We start from the raw sequence: 21,422 nt of genomic DNA, 5'->3' as shown, positions 1-21,422 counted from the left end.
GGCGGCTAATCTACACCGCTCTATTCGAGTGTCATTCGACTACACTTTTTTCCGCAGGGTGAGACAATCTCTAACCTAAAAACAAAATTTTGAGAAATTATCAGTTTGTTATTTTAGGTAATGAATAATAAACTCCCAGCATAAGTAACATTCACAATATGACCTAAAGAAATAGTACAATTTAATATTAGTAATTGTACAGTAAAGGATTAAAATGAATGATGCTAAAGAAAACTCTGGTTTTAAAAGTTATATAGGAGAATCGGAATTAGAAGTAAGTTTATATCATAGAAGCTATGTATCCAGTTTTAAATTTATATTTTGTTTTGTTTTTTAGTCCATTAGTTTGGATGATATACAACGAACAAAAATTTTAGAAGGTAAATATTTGTTACACAACCTACTGCAAAAAATATTAATTGTCTAAACATGTTTTAGGGGAAACTATTGTCCATGAGGAACCCAAAGTACTTCTTTATGTACCTCTTAGTGATAGAAAGACATGTATTAATGGTATATTAGCAGTGACCACTTTTAAGCTCTCATTTATGAGTGCAGAGGAGCAAGAGTCTAATTGCTACCAGCAGAATCTTTTATTAGGTCTAAATGATGTATGTCTGTCTTCCATTGATGTTATTTATCAACTAGGGGATAGAACCAAGAAGAAACTTTTACCGGGACAAAATGTTACAGGGAAGGTCAAAGAAATACTTATAATTTGTAAAAATATGAGGAGTTTTGAGTTTAGTTTTAAACATAGTTCAAAAGAAAGTGGGAAGAAAATAGTCAATGCTTTGCTACACCATGCATACCCAAAAAGGCATTCATTATTATTTGCTTATGATTATAAGTAAGTAGATAAAATTTATGTATTAAGTTCCATACAATGTAGATGTCTTAATTAGCTGGGAACAAGGACAGCTACTTTCTATATATTCTATACAGATGGGAAAACTAACATATTGCTCATTTGTGACTACAATGTGGTATCGTGGGAAATTATTTCTTATATTCTATTTTAAAAAAATATCAATCTAAATATTTGTTTTAAATTTAAGTAAAGAAGTCAATAACTGATAATAATGCTGTTGAAAATTTAATGAAAAACATTTTGAGTAAAGTTCTTTATCTTATAGCTTTTTTATCTTAAAAAATGTTTATCTTTAAAAGTTCTATCCAGGTTTAGTTCCTTGTAACTTTTTTATTCTACTCTTTTTTTTTTTTGTTTCTTACTGCTTTAGTTTCTTTATTTTTGTAATGTTGTTATTGAGTGTCAAACCATCATTGATCTCACTTCATTACTGATATATTCTACATTGAATTTGTGTAGATATTTGACCATTTTTTTTTTTGATAATGTCCATAATTGAATACACTACCAGATATAGCCAGCTCCAGCTCATAATATGTGATGCGAGACCATGAGTACAGGATTCAAAAATTATAAAATATTCATGTACCACATCTTAAAATAATTCAATTGTTTACAAAGTAGTTTACAAAAAAACTTTTTATTGGATTTACCATCATTATTCAAGACTAAGACAACAGGATTTCCCATTAATTATTAATTTATATTGTCACTAATGAAATGCATTGTATTATATCATCACTTATCATAAACATCTGCATAAATGTGGATTTGGGGTTTTTATTTAATTATAAACATAATATTTGTATTGTATTAGGAATTTTTTATGGAATGTTCTTTCTTATTATTTTAATTTTATTTTATGTTATGTATTTAATGTCCATTTTTGTTATGGCAATCTTTGTTTTTGAGTTTGAAAGATTGTGACCTCTTGACAGTATTAAACCACTATTAACTTTAGGTATGAACCCTAATATTATTTGAAATACAGTTAATGTATATTTTGCTTCTCTTAAATCATAAACTAGACTGTTTCTTTTACAATAATTATTGATTTATTGTTGTTTCTTCTGCTTCTTCTATTGCCCTATCCATTGTGGACATTGGCTACTAACATAATGGTTCAGTTCATATTTTATTAGGGACTCATCTAAAAAGGTTTACATATGTCAGTCCAAACCACTTATATTGGTTTCCAATCCATATCAAATTTTTCTCCTTTGATGGAGGCAATATTTGTTATGACTCATCAGATGATCAATGTATTCCAGCTTTCTCTTCTTTATTAGAAATATAATTTCTTGTTGCCAATAGTTGGAAAATTCATCCATGTACACACAGCCGATAGCTTTTTGATTAGTTATTCTGTTGTAGTCCATAATTCTAGCACATACAGTAAAATTTTTAGCCTTAGTGAAAAGTCCCTGTTAGTAAATATGTGCATTACCTTGATAAAACTTGACATCACGTTTTAAATTCAGTATTTAAATGCATTTGATTTTGTAAAAGTCTTCCTATTGGTAAAAAAAATCCTAAAAATTTTTGAGACATTTAATTTAAGCCCAAACTCTTTAGATACAACAGATATTGCAGATATTCTGATCTGCTAGTTATGATGACTGTATTGTTGCATATCTGATATTATTGATGAGTTCTCCATTTATCCTTACTCCTTCGTCATGAAATACTTCATTAAAGGTAGTTTCTGATTGCAGATTTAAAAAGTGTTGGTAATAACACAATCCTTGGTGAACACCTGAGAGTTTTCTGAAACATTTCTGTTGATTTTTTTTCTTGTTGACTAATTCCAGTATAACTTTGCTATTATTCTTTGTCAAAAGCTTTTGAAAAGTCGATAAAACATATGTATACATCCTGGCGTATGTCTCTACATCTCTGTATAAGCACCTGTGAAGATAAAACAGCTTCATGGGTGCCAAAGCTTCCGTTAAAGCCAAATTGAGTCTTAGTGACATTTGCTTCACATTTTTATATGTATTGTATGTTTGTATATATAGAAATCTGATTGCGATCTAAGTTTCTGAAAAAACATTATTATACGTACAGGTTTTGAAGACATTGGTAAATCTTCTCTTTGTCTATTCTAGGAACAACTAAATAGGCAATAGTTGTTGTTTTTTTTTTTTTTTTGACTCACTAAGTGTACCAACAAATTTACGCTATGTTTTTTAAATGAATTAATTCTGAATTACTCCATCCTAGCTTAATTAAAATTAATCAGCTGCGTACCTACATAAAAAATAACATGTGATAAAACATGATTACCTAAAAATAGTCTGGACAATGATTAATCTACATTTCAAGGTTTTCTCATATAGCACTAGTCTTTAAATATTACAAAACAAACATGCATTTTATAAGTTAAATGTACATTTAATACAAGGATGGATCAAGTATAAAATGGACTATATACCAAGAATATAATATGAACATATCTATGATGTATTGTACTTAATAATGGACAAATAAAATTTGATAGTCTGTGTTGAAAAAGTGTATTACCAGGCGTGGGAAGATTTTGATTTGGTTTGATTGAGTTTATTGTCTTTAGTTTTCTGGAAAAAACGAGAGTTTAGCAGCTCATGGTCAGAACCGCATATCGTATCGGGTCAGGCACAGGTCTTGGTAATAGTTGTTCGCTAGTGCTTTCTGATTAGTATAAAATAAATTTATCTAGATTTATATAGACCTGATGGTGATGTCATGTTGAGAGAATGTTTGAGACTGTATTTGTAATGATTATTTGATTGTCTATGCAAAATTGAAGAAGTCATTCACCATGTTGGTTTCTTTGCCAAGTCCATATTTGACATCGAAAGTGATCTACACTTAATTTTTAGTAAGATAAATTCAGGAACTTATTTAGGAATTCTATCCCATGCAGTACCTGGCCAAATTATTAGGCCAAGCGAGGAAAAATTTACTATATGAAGTTATTTCTCTCATGATTATGAATAAATTTGAAAAAAATTACTGTTTTGTTCTTTTTTGTGAATATTAAGTCTTATGTAATTAAACTGTACTAAAAAAGTTAACAAAAAACTTTTATTTATTAAAAAAGTATAATTTTTACAAAGTAGGGATAAATTTAATATTTTGTATGTCCACCTTTATCTGCTAAAAGAGCTTGAACACGTCGAGGAATGCTCTCGATACAGGCTTGAATAGTTTCCTGGAGGTGAGGATTATGATTCCACTCATATATGAGAGTTTCAAGTAACTCCCTTTTCAGTAGTTCCAACCCATTCTCAATAGCGTTCATATCAGGCGAGTTGCCTGGCCAGTTAAGAACTTTTTTTTTTGTTTTAAATAAGTTGAAATACTCTTAGCCTTGTGGCAAGGAGCACTATCATGCATAAATATGGGTTCCTCTTCTCCAGGAAACCATTCCTGCAGCTGTGGTAAAAGTCTCGTCTCGAGTACTTTCCGGTACTGGTCTTGTCTCATCGTGTTTTCCACCACGTAGAGACGGCGTGTACCTTTGCCGGATACCACAGACCAGACCATGAGTGACGGTGGGTGTTTGATGGTGGACACAATGCAGTCAGGCTTATATTTCTCGTTGGGACGTCTCCGAACAAACTTCGTTTTTTCTGTCAAAACTTGAAAAACGGATTCGCCCGAGAAGTAGACTTGGAATCAACAAAATTTTTAGAAAAGCTCATGTTTATTTAGTTTTTAATATTGATATTCAAGCAAAACAACACAAATATACCTTTTCCCAGTCTTCCACTGTCCAGTTTTTGTATTTTTGTGCCCATTCGAAACGTTTCTTTATCATAGCCGGAGTAAGCCTTGGCTTTCGAGCTTGTCTCCTAACTACCAGTTTGTTTGTTGTTTGTCTCCTAGCTACCAATTGTTTTCGACAAGTCTCTGACGAACGGTTTTTTATGAAACACAAATTCCTTTATCTCTTATCTCCTGGGTAAGCATTCACAGTGATTTCTTTTTGTTTACTAGGCAAATATCTCTTAATTTGCAATCAGTCCTAGGAGTAGTCACATGTTGTCTTCCGCTTTGGATCCAAACTGACTCCAGACGTAATTTTCTGTTTTATATTCCTTACAGAACTTCTTGATACTCCTACCATTGCTGCTATTTCATTTTGAGACATTTGTCCAGCTTTTAGGAGTCCAAATACCTGGCCTACTCGTTTTGGTGACATCAGCGTTTTTCCCCATCTAAAAATGTGTTCGAGGTTATAAAATGCACACTAGTTGACAGGACGCAATGCTGTCTAGAAATGGCGGATAGGGCGGTGTTGCCAACGTTAAAATAGTACAATAATGTTACCATACTATATTAAATGTTGCTATGCGAAAAAATAATAACATTCCTGTTAATAAAAATTATTAATTTTAAAAAATGTAAATTTTTAATGCTTGGCCTAATAATTTGGCCAGGTACTGTAAAGTGATTTTATCTAAGTTTGAGCAACACATAATTCAAAAAGGGAACACAAGAAGGGAGTCACTGCATTCCCAGAAGCAAGGAAAACAGCCTTTGCTTATTAATGACAACGTAACCAAATTCCAAACAGAAGAAACATATCGAAATAATTTACTAATAAACATTGCATTGTTACCCAGAATAGTTTATCCAGAATTGATAAAAAAGTAAAGTTCATGTAATCTTCTGACTAAGGTCTAGTATTAGGGTTTTTAGGTCACGCAAGCGCCCCTAATATGGCTTAACGACACTAACGTAGTCGGGAAGGACGGCTTTAGATACCCTCCGAGGCACGATGTCGGCTCAGTTAAATTAGAAATTTACAAATTTCTGATGTCAGTGCCGGGAAATGAACCCATGCACTCCAGCTTGTTAAACCAGTAACATAGCCACTGTACTACAGCCACCTCCCCAGAAATGATGTATAGTTGTCAAATTTGTATGATATAGATATTTAAAAATCACTAAATCGTTGAAGGAAGTGTAAAGAAAAGATGTAGAGGAATTAAAAAAAAATGTAAATTGTTTGCCAGAATTTACTTTTTTGTTATCCAATTGTAAAAATATAAAAAAACGTAATTGTGTTTTACTTTTAGCGACCCTTATGTAAATAACGCTTTAAACAGGGAAGCCCGATTTTTCGACAAAAAGGCAGATTGGGAAAAAGAACTGAAACGAACGAAATGTCAGAACTGGAGGATATCTCAAGTGAATTTCAATTATCAGATCTCTCCTTTGTTAATAGAAACCCTTATTATTCCACAATCAGTAACAGACAAAATTATTGAGGATACAGTTGGAAAGTTCCGGAACAGGTTTTGTCCGTTGTGGGTACGTATTGAAGATTATTAATTTACATTTTAGTTTATTTAATACATATTTATATAAAAGAATAAATTTATTTAAATACTTAACGGGCTACAAGTCCTGTGCATGGAAATCGAATACGTTTATATTTATATACATTAGCGAAACCTTTTGTCCACATCGCTTGTGGATGTTCGTTAGTTATACTATTATCGTGGATCCAAGTTTCTTCCATGATTCTAGGAGGTGAAAACGTGTCCAAAAGCCAAAGGATTTATTTTTTATTTCACTAATATCTATGGTTTGTTTTTTAATCAGAAGTAAACTAAAAGACAGATTCACACCCAAGAAAGTTACTAGAAGAGTCACCAAATACATCTTCTTTTTTGGTTGATTATCTCGGCCTTGCGGTAATCCAGTAATCGATTCTAACCTAACTTTGAATAATAATTCTTTAATAATTTTTTCCAATTCACTTCCAATATATATATTTTTTTGTTTTTCTAATCACAATAAAAAAATGTTGGATTGTTATTAAGAAGTTGAAGACTTTTTAGAGTTTATTTATCACATTGTAGAAGAAAATCGTCCGGAACGTATACGAAAGCGATATATTCGTGATAAAATTATATCTAAAATCCAATGGAAGTTTACAGTATTTCATCAGCGCCTTAAACAAATATTGTATGCTACTTTATAGGAATATAACCAGTTTTTATGGGATTGCCCATTTACAGTATACAGGCACAGAATAATAAACAATCAGAATGCCCACTCTGCTTGAAAAAATAAGTACGCGCAGACCGAATCAGCCATGTTTTAAACGGAACCAGTGCTGTTCAGTGACATTTTATCTGGTGTGCATAGAAAAATTAACCCGGTTTAATTTATTTACGGCAACTATAGACATAATATTCACTATTTTATTTGTACTTTTAGTTGAAGAATAGATTAAATTATTTCAAATGTACTAAATTATTAATCTCTAAAAATTTAAATTACAGATCTGTCGTAGCTTGTCACAAATTTCTCAATTCGAGTCTATGTTTCCGTCTAAAATATGGCGATCGCGTGCTGACAAACTTCAAAGGCGGCATCTGAGAGTGGGCATTCTGATTGTTATTTATTCTGTGATACAGGTATAAACTTATGTTCATACATATTGTTTAGGATATCTTGTTCATCACTGTGGCAGTCTGCTTATATTCCTTAATTGTTTTGTAAATAGTTGAATCCGCAACATCTAAAATTACCAAATTACTTTAGTAAGTCTTGATTTTAACAATAAGTATTCTCCAAAACTAACTTGCCTGTTTTATTTTTGCTACCATGGCTGTTATTTTTATTCCAGGATTATCAATTTTGATTTGTTTGTACATGTTTATAATGCATTGTTTTTCATTTGATGATAAATGACCCAAATCTACTCGGCGTTTTTTAAGTGGAGAAGGATAATTACTACTAGTACTTGGCATTGAATCCATATTATTATCTTAATATCACTAATACGTCGCTAAATAGTTCTGAAAAGAACTGTTTTTTATACTATTTATTAGTGTCAAAATGTCATAATTTAGTGGAGTAAACTTGTCTGTGGTTGGACCAATTACAAACAAACCATAGTTATTCAGAGAACTGATGTTAAAATATCATCGAAACTGAGAATATACTAGAACATTAAGTATAGGTGTCTATTTTGCTTTTAGGTATGGGGTACAAGTAAAGGAGCAGCTCTAGTCAGAATGGCAGATCTTCTTCCGACTATTTCAGATCGGACAGAAGAAAATATACTTCTTGAACATATACGAAAGAGTCATCCAGCCATAAAAGAACCACACATAATCGATCTCTCATCGCCTACTCCCAAAGATATCCAAACCAGTTATTTGAAACTTAGAGACCTGTGCACACCCGACAGTACGAGGGTGTTTAAGAATCAAGATTTTAAATTCTACGGCCTTTTGGATAGTACAAAGTGGCTCTTGTATGTGTCTACTTGTTTGACGAAGGCACTCGAGGCAGCTGATTATCTTAATACACATGAATCCACAGTAGTACTCCAAGAAGGTATATATACATATCTGTACAAAAAGTCGCTAATAGTCTTCAATAAAATCGAATTAATTTTGCAGGTAATGGACAAGATTTAAATTGCGTAGTATCTAGCCTAACGCAATTAATACTCGATCCGTATTTCCGAACGAAATTTGGCTTCCAGTCCCTCATCCAAAAAGAATGGGTCGCTTTAGGACACCCATTCTCTAATAGACTTGGTCACATTTTATGTAAAGAAATAGAACCTTCGCCCATATTTCTATTATTTCTGGACTGTGTCTGGCAGCTTTTGCAACAATTTCCACAAGCTTTCCAGATAAGCGAAACTTATCTAACGACGCTTTGGGATTCAGCACACGTTTCTATATTTGATACGTTTTTGTTCAACAGCCCGCATGATAGATTTATGGCCGAAACGGTAAGTGGAAGATTTTATTTTTATTCTTATAAGCCGCTAACTGGTTAAAGGAAGTCAAGTAAAAGCAAACCAGTTTCACCTATTTATTTCACCCACAATTTTTGATATATACGAGGCGTGTTTTTTAAGTAAGTACCGTTTTGGAATTAAAAAAAGACGTGCAAAGATATGGCAATAATTTTATTTTTACATGAAAGCCTGTACCTTAATCTACTTTTCTACATAATTTCCGTGAATATTGAGGCACTTGTCATAACGTGGCACCAGTTTTTGAATACCCTCCTGATAAAATTCTGCCGCCTGACTTGTTAACCACTGCATCACAAATGTTTTGACTTCGTTATCGTCTTGAAGACGCTGACCGCCCAGGTGTTTCTTCAAGTGCTGGAACAAATGGTAGTCGCTGGGCGCCAGATCAGGGCTGTATGGAGGATGATCTAGAGTTTCCCATTTAAATGATTTGATGAGATCTTTGGTCTGATTAGCCACATGTGGACGGGCATTGTCATGCAGCAAAACGATACCCTTACTCAACTTGCCACGTCTTTTGTTCTGGATTGCCCGACGCAGATTTTTCAATGTCTCACAATGCATTGATTGTCTCATTACGAGGCAGAAACTCCACTAGCAATACTCCTTTTCTGTCCCAAAAAACTGTGCACATGATTTTCCGGGCAGAAATTGTTTGCTTAAACTTCACTCTTTTGGGTGATGATGAATGTCGCCATTCCATGGATTGTTGTTTCGATTCTGGTGTGACGTAGGCCACCCACGTTTTGTCACCAGTAACAATTTGGTCTAAAAAATCTTCACCTTCACTGTGGTACCGCTCAAGGAAAGTCAATGCACTGCCTAAACGTTGGGTCTTGTGCAAATCCGTCAACATTTTTGGAACCCAACGTGAACACAATTTCCGGTAATTCAAGTTCTCGGTAACAATGCGATACAAAACACTACGAGAATACTGAGGAAAGCAGTCGGACAATGATGAAATTGTAAAGCGTCTGTTTTCTCTCACCTTTTCGTCCACTTTCTGCACCAAATTTTCATTAACGACCGAAGGACGCCCACTCCGTTCTTCATCATGCACATTTGTGCGGCCATCCTTAAATTCTCTCACCCATTTCCTTACCATTCCATCACTCATAATGTTTTGTCCGTAAACTTCAACGATCTCACGATGAATATCGATCGGTTTTACGCCTTTAGCACTAAGAAATCGTATAACAGACCGTACTTCACAATCAGCGTGACTCACGATTGTTGGAGGCATCTTAAACACTGGACTAAACAAGTATACAATGAAGAATCATACTGTAATGGCGTCAGTGCGTAGACAAGAGATGTAGATAACCAGCGCTCATGCGCGGAACGCCGACCGTAGCGCTGCGGCGGCGGAATCGCAAAACGGTACTTACTTAAAAAACATGCCTCGTACTTACATTTTTTAAACTTTTTGAAAGTATTATCAAAGAATATAGACGCATATAGAAGGATCTTTCACTGTAATTTTTTAGCGTCGGCAAAGGTTATACACATGTTATAAAAAAGAACCAAAGGTTGATCAAGATTTTAGTTTCTTATTTATACCACTAGGGAGCGGTCATATCAGCGCTATTCATCATCATAAATGGCTCGACAATCCGTTGTGGATATTGGCATGCTCACAAAGAAGTCGCCACTCCTGTCGATTCCTGGCAACTTCCCATCTTCTTACCCTTAGAATCTGTCGGTCTTCTTCCACATCATCAATCCATCTCCTTCGTGGTCGCCCTCTTTTCACAATATCTGGATCGGTGTATAACTGATATAGTTCAAAGTTGTACCTTCGACGTCATAGCCCATCTTCATTTACGGCCCCAAAAACCTTTCTAAGGATTTTTCTCTCAAAAATACCAAGAAGTCTTTTAACATTTTGAGATAAGGTCCACGTTTCAGCCCATATATCAAAACTGGTCAGCGCTACCACTGCTTCTAAAATAGGAAATAGTGGGGCAACAAATGCAACTTTAGATATTTTTATAGCATTATTCTACCATTTTCTATTCTTTTTAATTAAAATTATCAAAAAATATTACCATGTTGACGCGTCTATGAAAGATCGAGCAGCTGCGTAAGGGTGTCGAATTTTTAGCTATGCTTGGGAAAATTTCAACTCTCAGGTTGATGTTGTGGACATTTTAAATACAAGTGACGTCAGTTTCTATAAATCGAGTCGTAAAACTTTTTCAATTTCCCATTCTCATTCAGAATTTACTAAAGTATATTTTTGATATTAGTTATTACTAACAGTTATTGTAAATTTTTAACCAATTTGATGATACAATTTCTTTTAGGATGCAAAAAAATTAAACTGATATTATATTTTTATTTATAGGGATCTTTAATTTTAAGAAGTGTTTGGGATTGGAGAGAGCAGTTCGCGGATAAAGACATCATTCTCTTTTGCAATCCCTTATACGATGACAGCTTCCGTGAGCCTATTAAACCCAATACAGGTCTATCTTCTATGGAAATATGGTTACAATGTTATTTTAGGTTTGTAGTATCTGTATTTAAATTCTTAACTTTTTACTTTGTCAATGCCTGTCTACTAAAAACACCAGGCATAACAATTGTTTCAATTGTGGAGTTTTTGTTCGACCTACCACTATCTGATGAGCTCTAAGTGGAGCGAAATATTTGATAGTGTGACCGGATCATAAACTTCTAGACATCAACGACAGAGTAATCATGCTTTCTATATTAATTGTCGTGTACAGTTGAGCCTTCACTATTATTGCCATGATTTTTTAATGCCAGTTACTAATTGTATTCATTATTAATAGTATTTGTAACAAAAAATCATAATTTTATTGATACTAATCATTTTGGTTGTATTTTTAAGTTGCTAAGCAGCAGTTGTACCGTTTAACTTCTAAGAAATAAAACATAAAGGCGAAAAATGTAGAGGTCATAGAGTTTAAGTACAAATTTATCCTTCACAATAACACTAATATATAGTTAATGGCATTGGTTTATGATTCATCAACAGCAGTGTTCTAATTGTGATCCAATTCGTCAATTTAGCTTTCTCGTTGTTCACTCACTTCTAAGTTTGCTCGTTCTCTATTTTGTTGACCATATGTGTTTCATCGATGGGGGAAGGTTTCTGATGGTATTTTAGGAAGCAAGATCATATTTACTGACATCCACGTGATGCCTGATCTTTGTGTCATATAAAGAAATGGGCTGCTCCAGTCTGTAGATTATGGACGCCTAAGTTGTACGTCCATAGCCTTAGATAATATGCTTTAGAAGTTGACACATTAGGAGTTGGCATAGCCTTTTTCACGTCGAAGATTATCGCAATTTTGCTATCATCCTTTAAGTCACGGCACTCATCTTTTGAATTTGTGTGTAAGTGAAATTATTTTTTTGTCTGAGTTAAAGCCCTTTCTTCTGTTGAATCGTGATTTGTGTTATCTGAAATTTGTCTCATTTATCAAATGTCTGTACTTGGCCTTTTGAAACTAAGATTGAACTGAGTATTACAAATTTTCCTGAGCTGGAAGGTTCTCTTTTGTCCCATTTTTCCTCCTTACAACAATACAATAAAGTTTGTACATTATTTTGAAATTACAATGCTGAGGTAGGCAGGTATTTCGAGTCTTATTTTTTAGTGTAGTGGCTTGGGTACCTAGGGAACCTATTAATATACTTTTTTATGATTTCAATTTTCTTTTCAAAAATTTTGTTAGGATTATTTCTTTCCTTTTTTGTCTCTTTTGAGGAGACTCTTTTTGTTGCTAACTGCATTTGGTTTTTTTCTTTTGATACGCTCTCTCTGTAAAGCTCCATTTTCAAAATCTGTTTGGGGATTCTTTTATGGTAATTTAGGCTGGCTTTTACAAACCTTTGGTCTAGGTCTAGAGAGTTGAAATTAATAACATGAATGCTAATAACCTTTTAGTAAAGTTTTTATATAGAAAGTACAGAAAAAAAGCTATTAGTCAAGCAATTTAGAAGAGTTGGCTTATTGTCAACTATTTAAACATTTAAAACAAACAGGATTTTTAACTTACTTCAGTTTCTAGGTTAGGTTCATCCGTTTCCTTCTTTCAATAACAGTTTCAAAGAAAACTAGTGTTCAATACAATCTCTCCTTAAAAACACTGTCGTTTATAATAAGGTATTACTCTAACAACAAAATATCAGTATAATATTGCTTTCGAACAGCAATACCATTACCCATCCACAATGAAAACAAACAATTGACAGTCTGACACAGTGGAACAGGGTACAGGTGCCCTTGTATCTCTTCCAAACTCTACTCATAGTTGGCTTGGAGGTTAAGTAGTTTGCCGTTAGAAAGCAGCCTTTGTTGGACTCATCACTTAGATCTCTTTACCTCCAAATAGAATGATAAATGTTCAATTCAGCGATGCAGATCATATTTCACAAGGTCAACAAATATATAACTCCTTATACTGATTTCTTTACTGATATAATAGTAGTGTTTAAATGTTTCAGGTGGTTACCAGATTTAGAAATCCGCACCGGAGGTAGACCGCAAATAGACTTATTTAGTCGGTATCTAGTCGCAGAAATACTGCAAACACAGCAAAACCCGACGGATATTAATGGCAAGCTGAACAAAAGCAAAGAGCAGTATTTCGAATTAATTCAAAAAGTTAACAGTTTCTTCCCTTTTAGCCATAATTCTAGTCTGTTGTCCGGAGACGCTACTAATAGCGTTCTTTTGACAGGAGACGTTTTGGATACGCAATCCATACTTAATTTTACTAACGATTGAATGTGCCTGATAGATTTAAATGAATTAATGCATCAGAGTGATGACAAGATGTTTCTACTTGTAAATAATATATGCAACATAATTATTCCCCCATATTTTTAATAATAACATATAAAGACATGGATTCGCGCCATATACGAACGTTAAGTGATAAAACTATTTATGTAGATAACGCATACCTTCTAAAACGCCCAATTTTTAAATAATTAATTAATAATCTTGAGTCTACAAAGGACGTACAAAAAGTATGTATCATTAACATACAGTTTTCGCCAAAATAAACAGTACAGAAAGTAAAAATTGTATTTATTTTTTAATTTATGGAATTACTACTACTACTAAGGATTTCCACAGTTTTCACTGTCTTCCTTCACTCAACCGTTTTCTCCAATTTTCCCTGTCATTCCAGTCTCCATCTCGCAGGGTTCTTTTCTCCATAGCCTCGTCGATTTCATCTCTGAATGACCTTCGGGGTCTTCCTCTCTTTCTTCTTCCAATCGGGCTCCATTCTGTGATTTTGTTTATCCAGCGTCCTCTGTCCGCTCTTCTGACGTGGCCGTACCAGGATAGTCTCTTCTCCTCTATATAGTAGATTGTGTCTGATTGCACTCCCATTCTCCGCTTAATCTCTGCGTTTTCAATTCTGTCTCTTTTTGTAAGTCTACAGCTTCTCCTCAGGAACTCCATTTCTACTGCTCTTATTCTACCTCTATTTCTCTTGTTTATTGTCCAGTTTTCGGACCCATATGTATATATTCTCTTTTTTGTCTTTATCGTAATGTTCTTATCCCACAACACTGAGTTTAGTTGTCTTATACAGTTTCTTGTTTGTCTCAGTCTGTTGTTTATATCTTCTTCTGTTGTTCCCTGGTTCGATATTATGGTTCCTAAATACTTGAATTTATCTGTTCCATTTATTTGTCTTCCCTCGTCTATCTCTAGGTTTCTCATATCCTTGTTTTCTGTTGTTAGGTATTCGGTTTTCTCTAAGTTTATTTCCATTCCGTTGTTTTTATATTCTTCTTCTAGTTTTCTGAGCATAAAGCTGAGATCTTCTTCATCTTGTGCGATGACTACTTGATCGTCGGCAAAACTTAAGGTGTATAGGTATTCGTCTCTTACTGGTATGCCCATTCCTTCGCACTTTCTCCTCCATGGTTTGAGTGTCTTTTCCAAGAATATTTTAAACAGAGTAGGGGACGTAGCACAGCCTTGTAGAATTTATGGAATTTACATTTTTAAAATTTGCTCCGTTGAGGCACAAAAAATCTTCATAACGATTTTGCAGATTATCCCACATATTTATCAAGAGTGATTGCTGCAGTTGTTCTTCTTCTTTAAGTGCCGTCTCCTGATCGGAGGTTGGATATCATCATCACTATCTTTATCTACTGCTGCTCTGAAGAGTTCTATAGAACTGCATTTAAACCAATCACTTAAATTAATCAACCATGACACTCTTCTTCTTCCTATACTCCTTCCACCTCTTATCTTTCCCTGTATTATCAGCCTTAGAAGTTCATATCGCTGTCCCCTCATTACGTGTCCCAGATATTGTAACTTTCTTATTTTTATTGTGTTTATTATTTCGCATTCTTTATCCATTTCTCGCAATACTTCCGTGTTAGTTTTCTTCTGTGTCTATGCTATTCTAAGCATCCTCCTTACTTACTTACTTACTTACTAGCCAACACCCACCCTTGGCATGTTAGCCATTTGGTGGCGCGCTGACCAGTATAGACGAGCCGTTTCTCGTAGGCGATCTTCATCCTCCTCGGGTGGGTCTGTTTTCAGGGCTGGGCACTCTGGAAGGTGAGCAGCATCCATCTGGGGCTGATCACATAGTGGACAGTTGTCATTTTCGCGGACGCCGATGCGATGTAGATGGGAGGCCAGGTAGTCATGCCCCATAGTTGTTCTGAACACGGCTACACTAATGGGTCTCGGCAAGTTGCGAGGGATTGTAACAGCATCCTCCTGTAACAGCACATTTCAAAGGACTGTAACTTATTTATGTGTTCCTGCTTTAATGTCCAGCTTTCAAGTCCATATTGCAGTATCGAAAACACGTAGCATCTCAGTGCTCTTATTTCGGTTGTTTGATCATTATTGTCTGAAATCCAGGTTCCTAGGTATTTGTATTTTTCTATCGGTACATTTACCAAATGTATGTTTGTTGGTATATTTGTTTTCTTTGTTATTATCATGTATTTGGTTTTTTTATATTCATTTTTATTCCATATTTTTCACAGAAACTATTTGTTTTGTTTAGCAGTAAATGGAGTTGTTCAGCAGAGCTTGCCATAATCACGGTGTCATCTGCATATCTTATGTTGCTAATAGATATTCCGTGAATTATTATTCTTTCACTTTGAAATAGTAATGCTTCTTCAAAAATGGCTTTACTATATACATTAAATAGTAATGGGTACATAATACATCCCTGCCTAACTCCTCTCCTGATTTCAATTTCTGGACTGGGTTCGTTATCTATTGCCATGTGTGCTCTTTGATTCCAGTAGAGGTTTGTTATTATTCGTAAGTCCCTATGGTCTATGTTTTTTGTCTTTAGAATTTGGACTAATTTTTCATGTCTTACTTTGTCAAATGCTTTTTCAAAATCAACGTAACAAACATGCACATCAACATTCATATTATTCATTCAACATTCATGCAGTTGTTGAAAACAGGTTATTATCTTTTGTCATAGTTCTCCAATATCTGCATCAGATATTGTCAGATCGACTGAGTGCTCACCACTGCTCTACCAAGTACGACATTTGGCTGTCAAAAGCGTGAATTTTAAATAATCTTTTAAGTTTTCAGAAATTTTTTAATTTTTCATACAATTTTCTTTCCGTAAGAGCCTTCTAATCATCAATTAGCCTATATTTGTCCACAGCTGAACGTAGGCCTCCCGTAAAATTTTCCACCTATTTATATCTTGAGCTTTTTGCATCCAGTTTGTGGTGACGCGCTTGATATCATCCGTCCATCTAGTCGGTGGTCGTCCTCTGCTTCGATATGCCTCTTGCCTTGGTCGTCATTCCAGAATCTTTCTGGTCCATCTATCATCCGTTAATCTTGCAACATGTCCGGCCCAAGCCATTTAGCCATGGCTATTTTTTCAACTGCATCTGTGACTCCTGTTCTTCTTATTTCTAGGTTTGGTACTTTATCTCTGATGGTAATACCTAATATTGATAGCGCGTTGTGTAAATCTTATTTTATCTATTGTTCTTTTTGTCAGAGTCAGTGTTTCTGCACCATATGTAAGAACCGGTAAAACGCACTGGTTAAAAACCTTTCTTTTTAAACAAACTGGGATAATAGACTTGAAAATGTTATTCAATCTACCAAAGGCAGCCCATGTGAGAGCTATCCTTCTTTGTATTTCAGTTGTCTGATTATCTCGGCCTAAGTGAATCTCATGCCCTAGATATTTGTAAGCTATTACTTGGTCGATGCTATGGCTCTCGATCAGAATTTTGCCGCTGACTACAAGGTTGGTCATAAATCTTATGAACAACCTTGTAATACAGTATTAGAAAACTATTAGATGAATGAAATCGGAGGTTGTTCTCAAGTTATGCTCTAGGGAAATAGGGATTCATTTTTATATAACACATAATTTCTATTGGGGTTTTAAATCCAGACAATTGCTTCAGGAATAATGAAGTCATGGGCTGTATCTTGAAACGCTCTAGTTGGGTACATATACTATGTGGCGCAGTCTTTAGTTCTGTTCTGCGTACCTTTTAGGGTACGTCAGGACTCTTCTAGAATGATCCACATTTTGCGAGCTAGTTCGAAGCCAGGCAGAGTCATTTTGATGTCCATTAGAATGTTTTGCTCGGGGTGGTAAACCCTTGTAGTTGTGTGTTAGAAAAGTTTTTACGTGATAGAACTTTATGCTTCGGAAATTTATCCATAATATTATTGATCGGCAAGTATGGATAGTTGTTGATATTCGATATTTTTACCATAAGATTACTTAATCGTTGTGGAGATTTGGGGGCTTGTATACCTTAAAACCGAGACACGGAAGTTGAGGATTTTTCACGCATAAATTGATTATGCACTGATTGGGGACTGTGTTTACTTTACGGACTTGGCTAAAGTTGCTGCTAAGATTCTCAGGTATCTGTTTTACGGCCCATTGTGAAACTATCGAGACCCATTTTAGTTATTTAGATGACAGCTACAGGTTTCAGTTTGATGTGATACCCGGTGTTAACTTCCATTTGTCAAAGTCATCTTTCTAAGCTCATATCATTTGAAAGAGTATATTCTTGCCTCACAGTGTCGTATGGTGTTGTAAGGTCTATAAATATAGTACCAATATGTTGTCCCTGGTTCATCTTTCGATATATGTAGTCAGGGCCAGTATTTAGTTCCCGCAACTGTGATTTGGTTTGAAGCCAGCTTCATCTATTAGCACTTTTTCAAGCATCATCAAACTTATCGTTTTATATCAATCACTTCATCATCATCATCATTATTCTGGTTTTACAACCCTATGTGGGTCCTAGCCTCCTCAAGAATTTCTCTCCAGTCGTCCCTATCCATCGCCTTCCTCCGCCAAGCACGTATTCCCATATTTCTCTTGACTTCATTGATGTTATCAAGGAACCTTGTTCTAGGTCTTCCTCTTTTTCTCTGACCAATGGGTCTATCAAGGAGCGTTTTTCTAGCTGGGTCCTACATGCCCTATTCACCTCAGACGTCCTATCTTAATATGTTTTACGATATCTGGTTCCTGGAATATTCTATAAAGCTCGAAGTTGTATCGTCTTCTCCACACCCCATTGTAATTCACTGTTCCATAAATTCGGCTTAGTACTTTTCTTTCGAAAAATCCTAACATGTTTTCATTCTTTTTTGTTAGAGTACAGGTCTCTGAACCATATAGTACTGGGCGTATTATTGTTTTGTAGAATTTTATTTTTGTATTTCTCGATATAATTGTGGTTAAGGAGGAGGTTGAGCCCAAAATAGCATCTGTTGGCCGTGGCAATCACTTAAAGGGCTTAAAAATTGTGTTAAATAAGGTAATATAACTCGTCTATATTACGTCTATTTCCGAGTTTGTCCAGCTTTACTAACTAACAAAGATAAACAATTTTTAAATTTGTATTCCGATCTAAACAACAAATTTTGATTAATTTGATCCAAGAAAAAATCTGTTAAATCAATTAAAGTTAAAAAGACTCTGTCAAATCTATCAGCTCAATAAATTATTAATTAATTGTTTAAACGTCTAACCTGATGCATTAGTAAGCCAAATAATATTCCTTAAAGTATTTTTCATTCCTTAACCACTTAATGATAAAGCAGAGATTAACTTTTGTAACTTTTTTGTATAATCAAAAAGTAGCTTGTTATATTTGAATATATATCTTCACGTCACAATATTAGAGTTAGTTTTAATGAAATTATTACAAAAACAACAATATGACTACTTTACAAAGAGAAAATGGCTAAATTTTATCATGTACTTATATTAATGGCATTTTAGGCCTTGACAGTATTTGAGGTCTTATTTTGACAGCGTAAAGAACACATAATATCCTATCGATTCCAATATTTTACACCTTTTGATATAGATTTTATGCAAAATATTTCTAATATTTAATAGAAGCTTCAGCTATTCGATATCTATAGTATACTCGCTTCAGATTATATTTTGTTATTTTAGTAATTTTATTTATATAGAAAATCGTAGTTCATTGAGATTTGAATCTTATAAATTTTTCCCGTTCTGTCAGCCTTTATATGTTACATAGCCTGAAAAGTTATTGGTGTAGTAATGACAGTTTATGCTTTTAAAATTATCTCGTCCAATATCAATACATTATATCCAGCAGAATTTAGACGCCGTTATCCCCCCTTAAACTGTAATGGCTTTTGAGAACAAACCAGAACCAAACATTTTTTGATATCCTTATAATTTATATTTACTTATTTTATTAATACACACAAGAGTACAATATTGGTAAAGATCCTTTGTTTTTAATCTCCATAATCTTTAAAATACGGTTATTAACCGATGTTGCCCTGGCGCTGAAACCTTGACAGGTGACAGAACTGTCTAGTCAACTAAAGCTGCGTTTACATTAAGCTGTCAAAGGTAACCACCATCACAATCATAGACGTATATATTAACGTAGACTGAGCATGCCAGCAACGAGCATTGACGACATCTTTTGCGTTTGTTCGGTCTGTCCCTCTCTAGCGCATTGAAACTCCTCATTCGCTCCCTAACAACCAAAAAGAGACGCTGCAATCTTACTTAATGTAAGTTAAAGACGTACATAACAACGAAAACAAAGATAGTGTCGTAAACCTTGAAGAAATTCATCCCTGTACAATTGTTTCCTTTTTCAACATCACTGCTGCAAAGTCAGGAACTTGTCAGACCTCCTTAATACTAAACCTGAAAGAATAAAATAAATAAATAGTTTATTTACGGTTATACCAATTACAATAATTACAATCATTAAATAATTGATATCATATTAACAGTTTTAGATATCTAATCTAATCTACATATAATTTACACAAGACAAATAAATAGAATCAATACCTAAATGACAGTTTACAGTGACAGCCTACATTGTATTTTAAAAAGATTTTTTTCACCTCTTTTTGAAAACTATTCAGAGAGCTAGAAAAAAGTCTACATCTAAGCCATTTATAGATTGACACATTCGTCTTATAGGTCTATCTAGACAATAGTTTGTTTGTTGGAATTCTAAGTGAAAAACGTCCTTAGATCTTGTGCACCTTTGAGGAACCCTAAGACCTATTATCTGCAAAATTTGAGGCGAATCTATCATTCCGCTTACAATCTTGAAAAAAAAAACCAAATCTAGCATTAAACGACGATTTTGTAATGTTGGTATATAAGTAATTTAAAATGTCACAATACACTATATCTTCTGAAGAAATCCCTAATTTATAGCCTACAAAGCGCAGAAATTCTTTCTGAAATTTCTCAATGCTTTCAATATTTCAACATTTATATAAAGGAGACCAAATAGTGCTGGAATATTCCAGAACTGATCTAACCATAGAACAATACACACTTTTAAAACATTCTAGGTTATTGAATTCTGACAAGGTTCTTTTCAAAAATACAAGTAATTTAAAATCTTTATTACAAATAAAATTATAGTGATTTTTGAAACATAAAGTAGGATCAAAAAATACACCTAAATCTTTGAAAGTGTTTGTTGGTTCCAGAAATATATTATTTATAGAGTAATTAAAACAAATAGGTTGAGTTTCTAAAAAAGCGCATTATTTTACATATATCGATATTAAGTGAAAGGTCATTCTTTGTACACCATTGTGAGATATTGTTTACATCTTTTTGCATTTTTACAGTCTTTAACATCCTTAATAATTCTAAAAATTTTCAAATCATCAGCATACAACAAAATAACACCATTTTCAAAGATTTCTTGGATGTCATTTATGAAACAAATAAAAAGAATAGTCAATAAATGACCACCCTGTGGGACGGCAGTCCTAACCAAAATCTCTTCAGAAAGACAGTTCTTGACTTTGACAACCTGAAGCCTGTCTGTCAGCTAGCTCTCCAACTATTCAAGGGGAATTCCTAGTACTTTTAGTTTTTTTTTTATATATAAGAATCTTGATGTTAACCCGATCGAATGCCTTTGAGAAGTCGGTATAGATCACATCGACCTGAGCTCCCTTCCCAAAGGCATCCAAAATGAATTCATCTAGGATCACTAGATTTGTGGTTGCAGACCTACCCGGCATAAAGCCGTGTTGTTCAGGAATAATTAAACTTTTAATTGGAAAAAATATTTTTGGAGCAATAATTGACTCAAAAATCTTTGCAAAAATAGACATTTTGGAAATGAGTCTGCAATTTTCTATACATGTTTTACTACCATTCTTAAAAATAGGAGAAATATAACTTTTTTTCCACTCTTCTGGGAAAGTGCCAGTACTTAATGAAAATCGAAAAATTT

The 21,422-nt window shown here is 34.1% G+C and overlaps 1 protein-coding gene across 1 annotated transcript; it reads left to right on the top strand.

The window, feature by feature from the left end:
• Positions 1-5: 5 nt before the first annotated feature.
• On the top strand, positions 6-13,737 carry LOC140447237 (myotubularin-related protein 10-B). The gene is made up of 9 exons (XM_072539773.1): positions 6-58; positions 118-274; positions 338-380; positions 439-850; positions 5,938-6,172; positions 7,855-8,215; positions 8,281-8,621; positions 10,999-11,159; positions 13,134-13,737. The coding sequence occupies exons 2-9, from the start codon at positions 215-217 to the stop codon at positions 13,414-13,416; spliced, it is 1,896 nt and encodes a 631-aa protein (XP_072395874.1). The 5' UTR covers positions 6-58; positions 118-214; the 3' UTR covers positions 13,417-13,737.
• Positions 13,738-21,422: the final 7,685 nt, after the last annotated feature.

The sequence above is a fragment of the Diabrotica undecimpunctata genome, chromosome 8 (genome assembly GCF_040954645.1).
Source record: "Diabrotica undecimpunctata isolate CICGRU chromosome 8, icDiaUnde3, whole genome shotgun sequence".
NCBI lineage: Eukaryota > Metazoa > Arthropoda > Insecta > Coleoptera > Chrysomelidae > Diabrotica > Diabrotica undecimpunctata.
This window is presented reverse-complemented; position numbering and strand designations above follow the sequence as displayed.

What these genes read in the sequence shown, in the direction of transcription:
- LOC140447237 (XM_072539773.1), top strand. Translation starts at nt 215, where the DNA reads ATGAATGATGCTAAAGAAAACTCTGGTTTTAAAAGTTATATAGGAGAA. An exon ending in CACAGTAGTACTCCAAGAAG is followed by an intron (nt 8,216 to 8,280) that starts GTATATATACAT and finishes TTAATTTTGCAG; the next exon opens with GTAATGGACAAGATTTAAAT. An exon ending in TGGTTACAATGTTATTTTAG is followed by an intron (nt 11,160 to 13,133) that starts GTTTGTAGTATC and finishes TAAATGTTTCAG; the next exon opens with GTGGTTACCAGATTTAGAAA.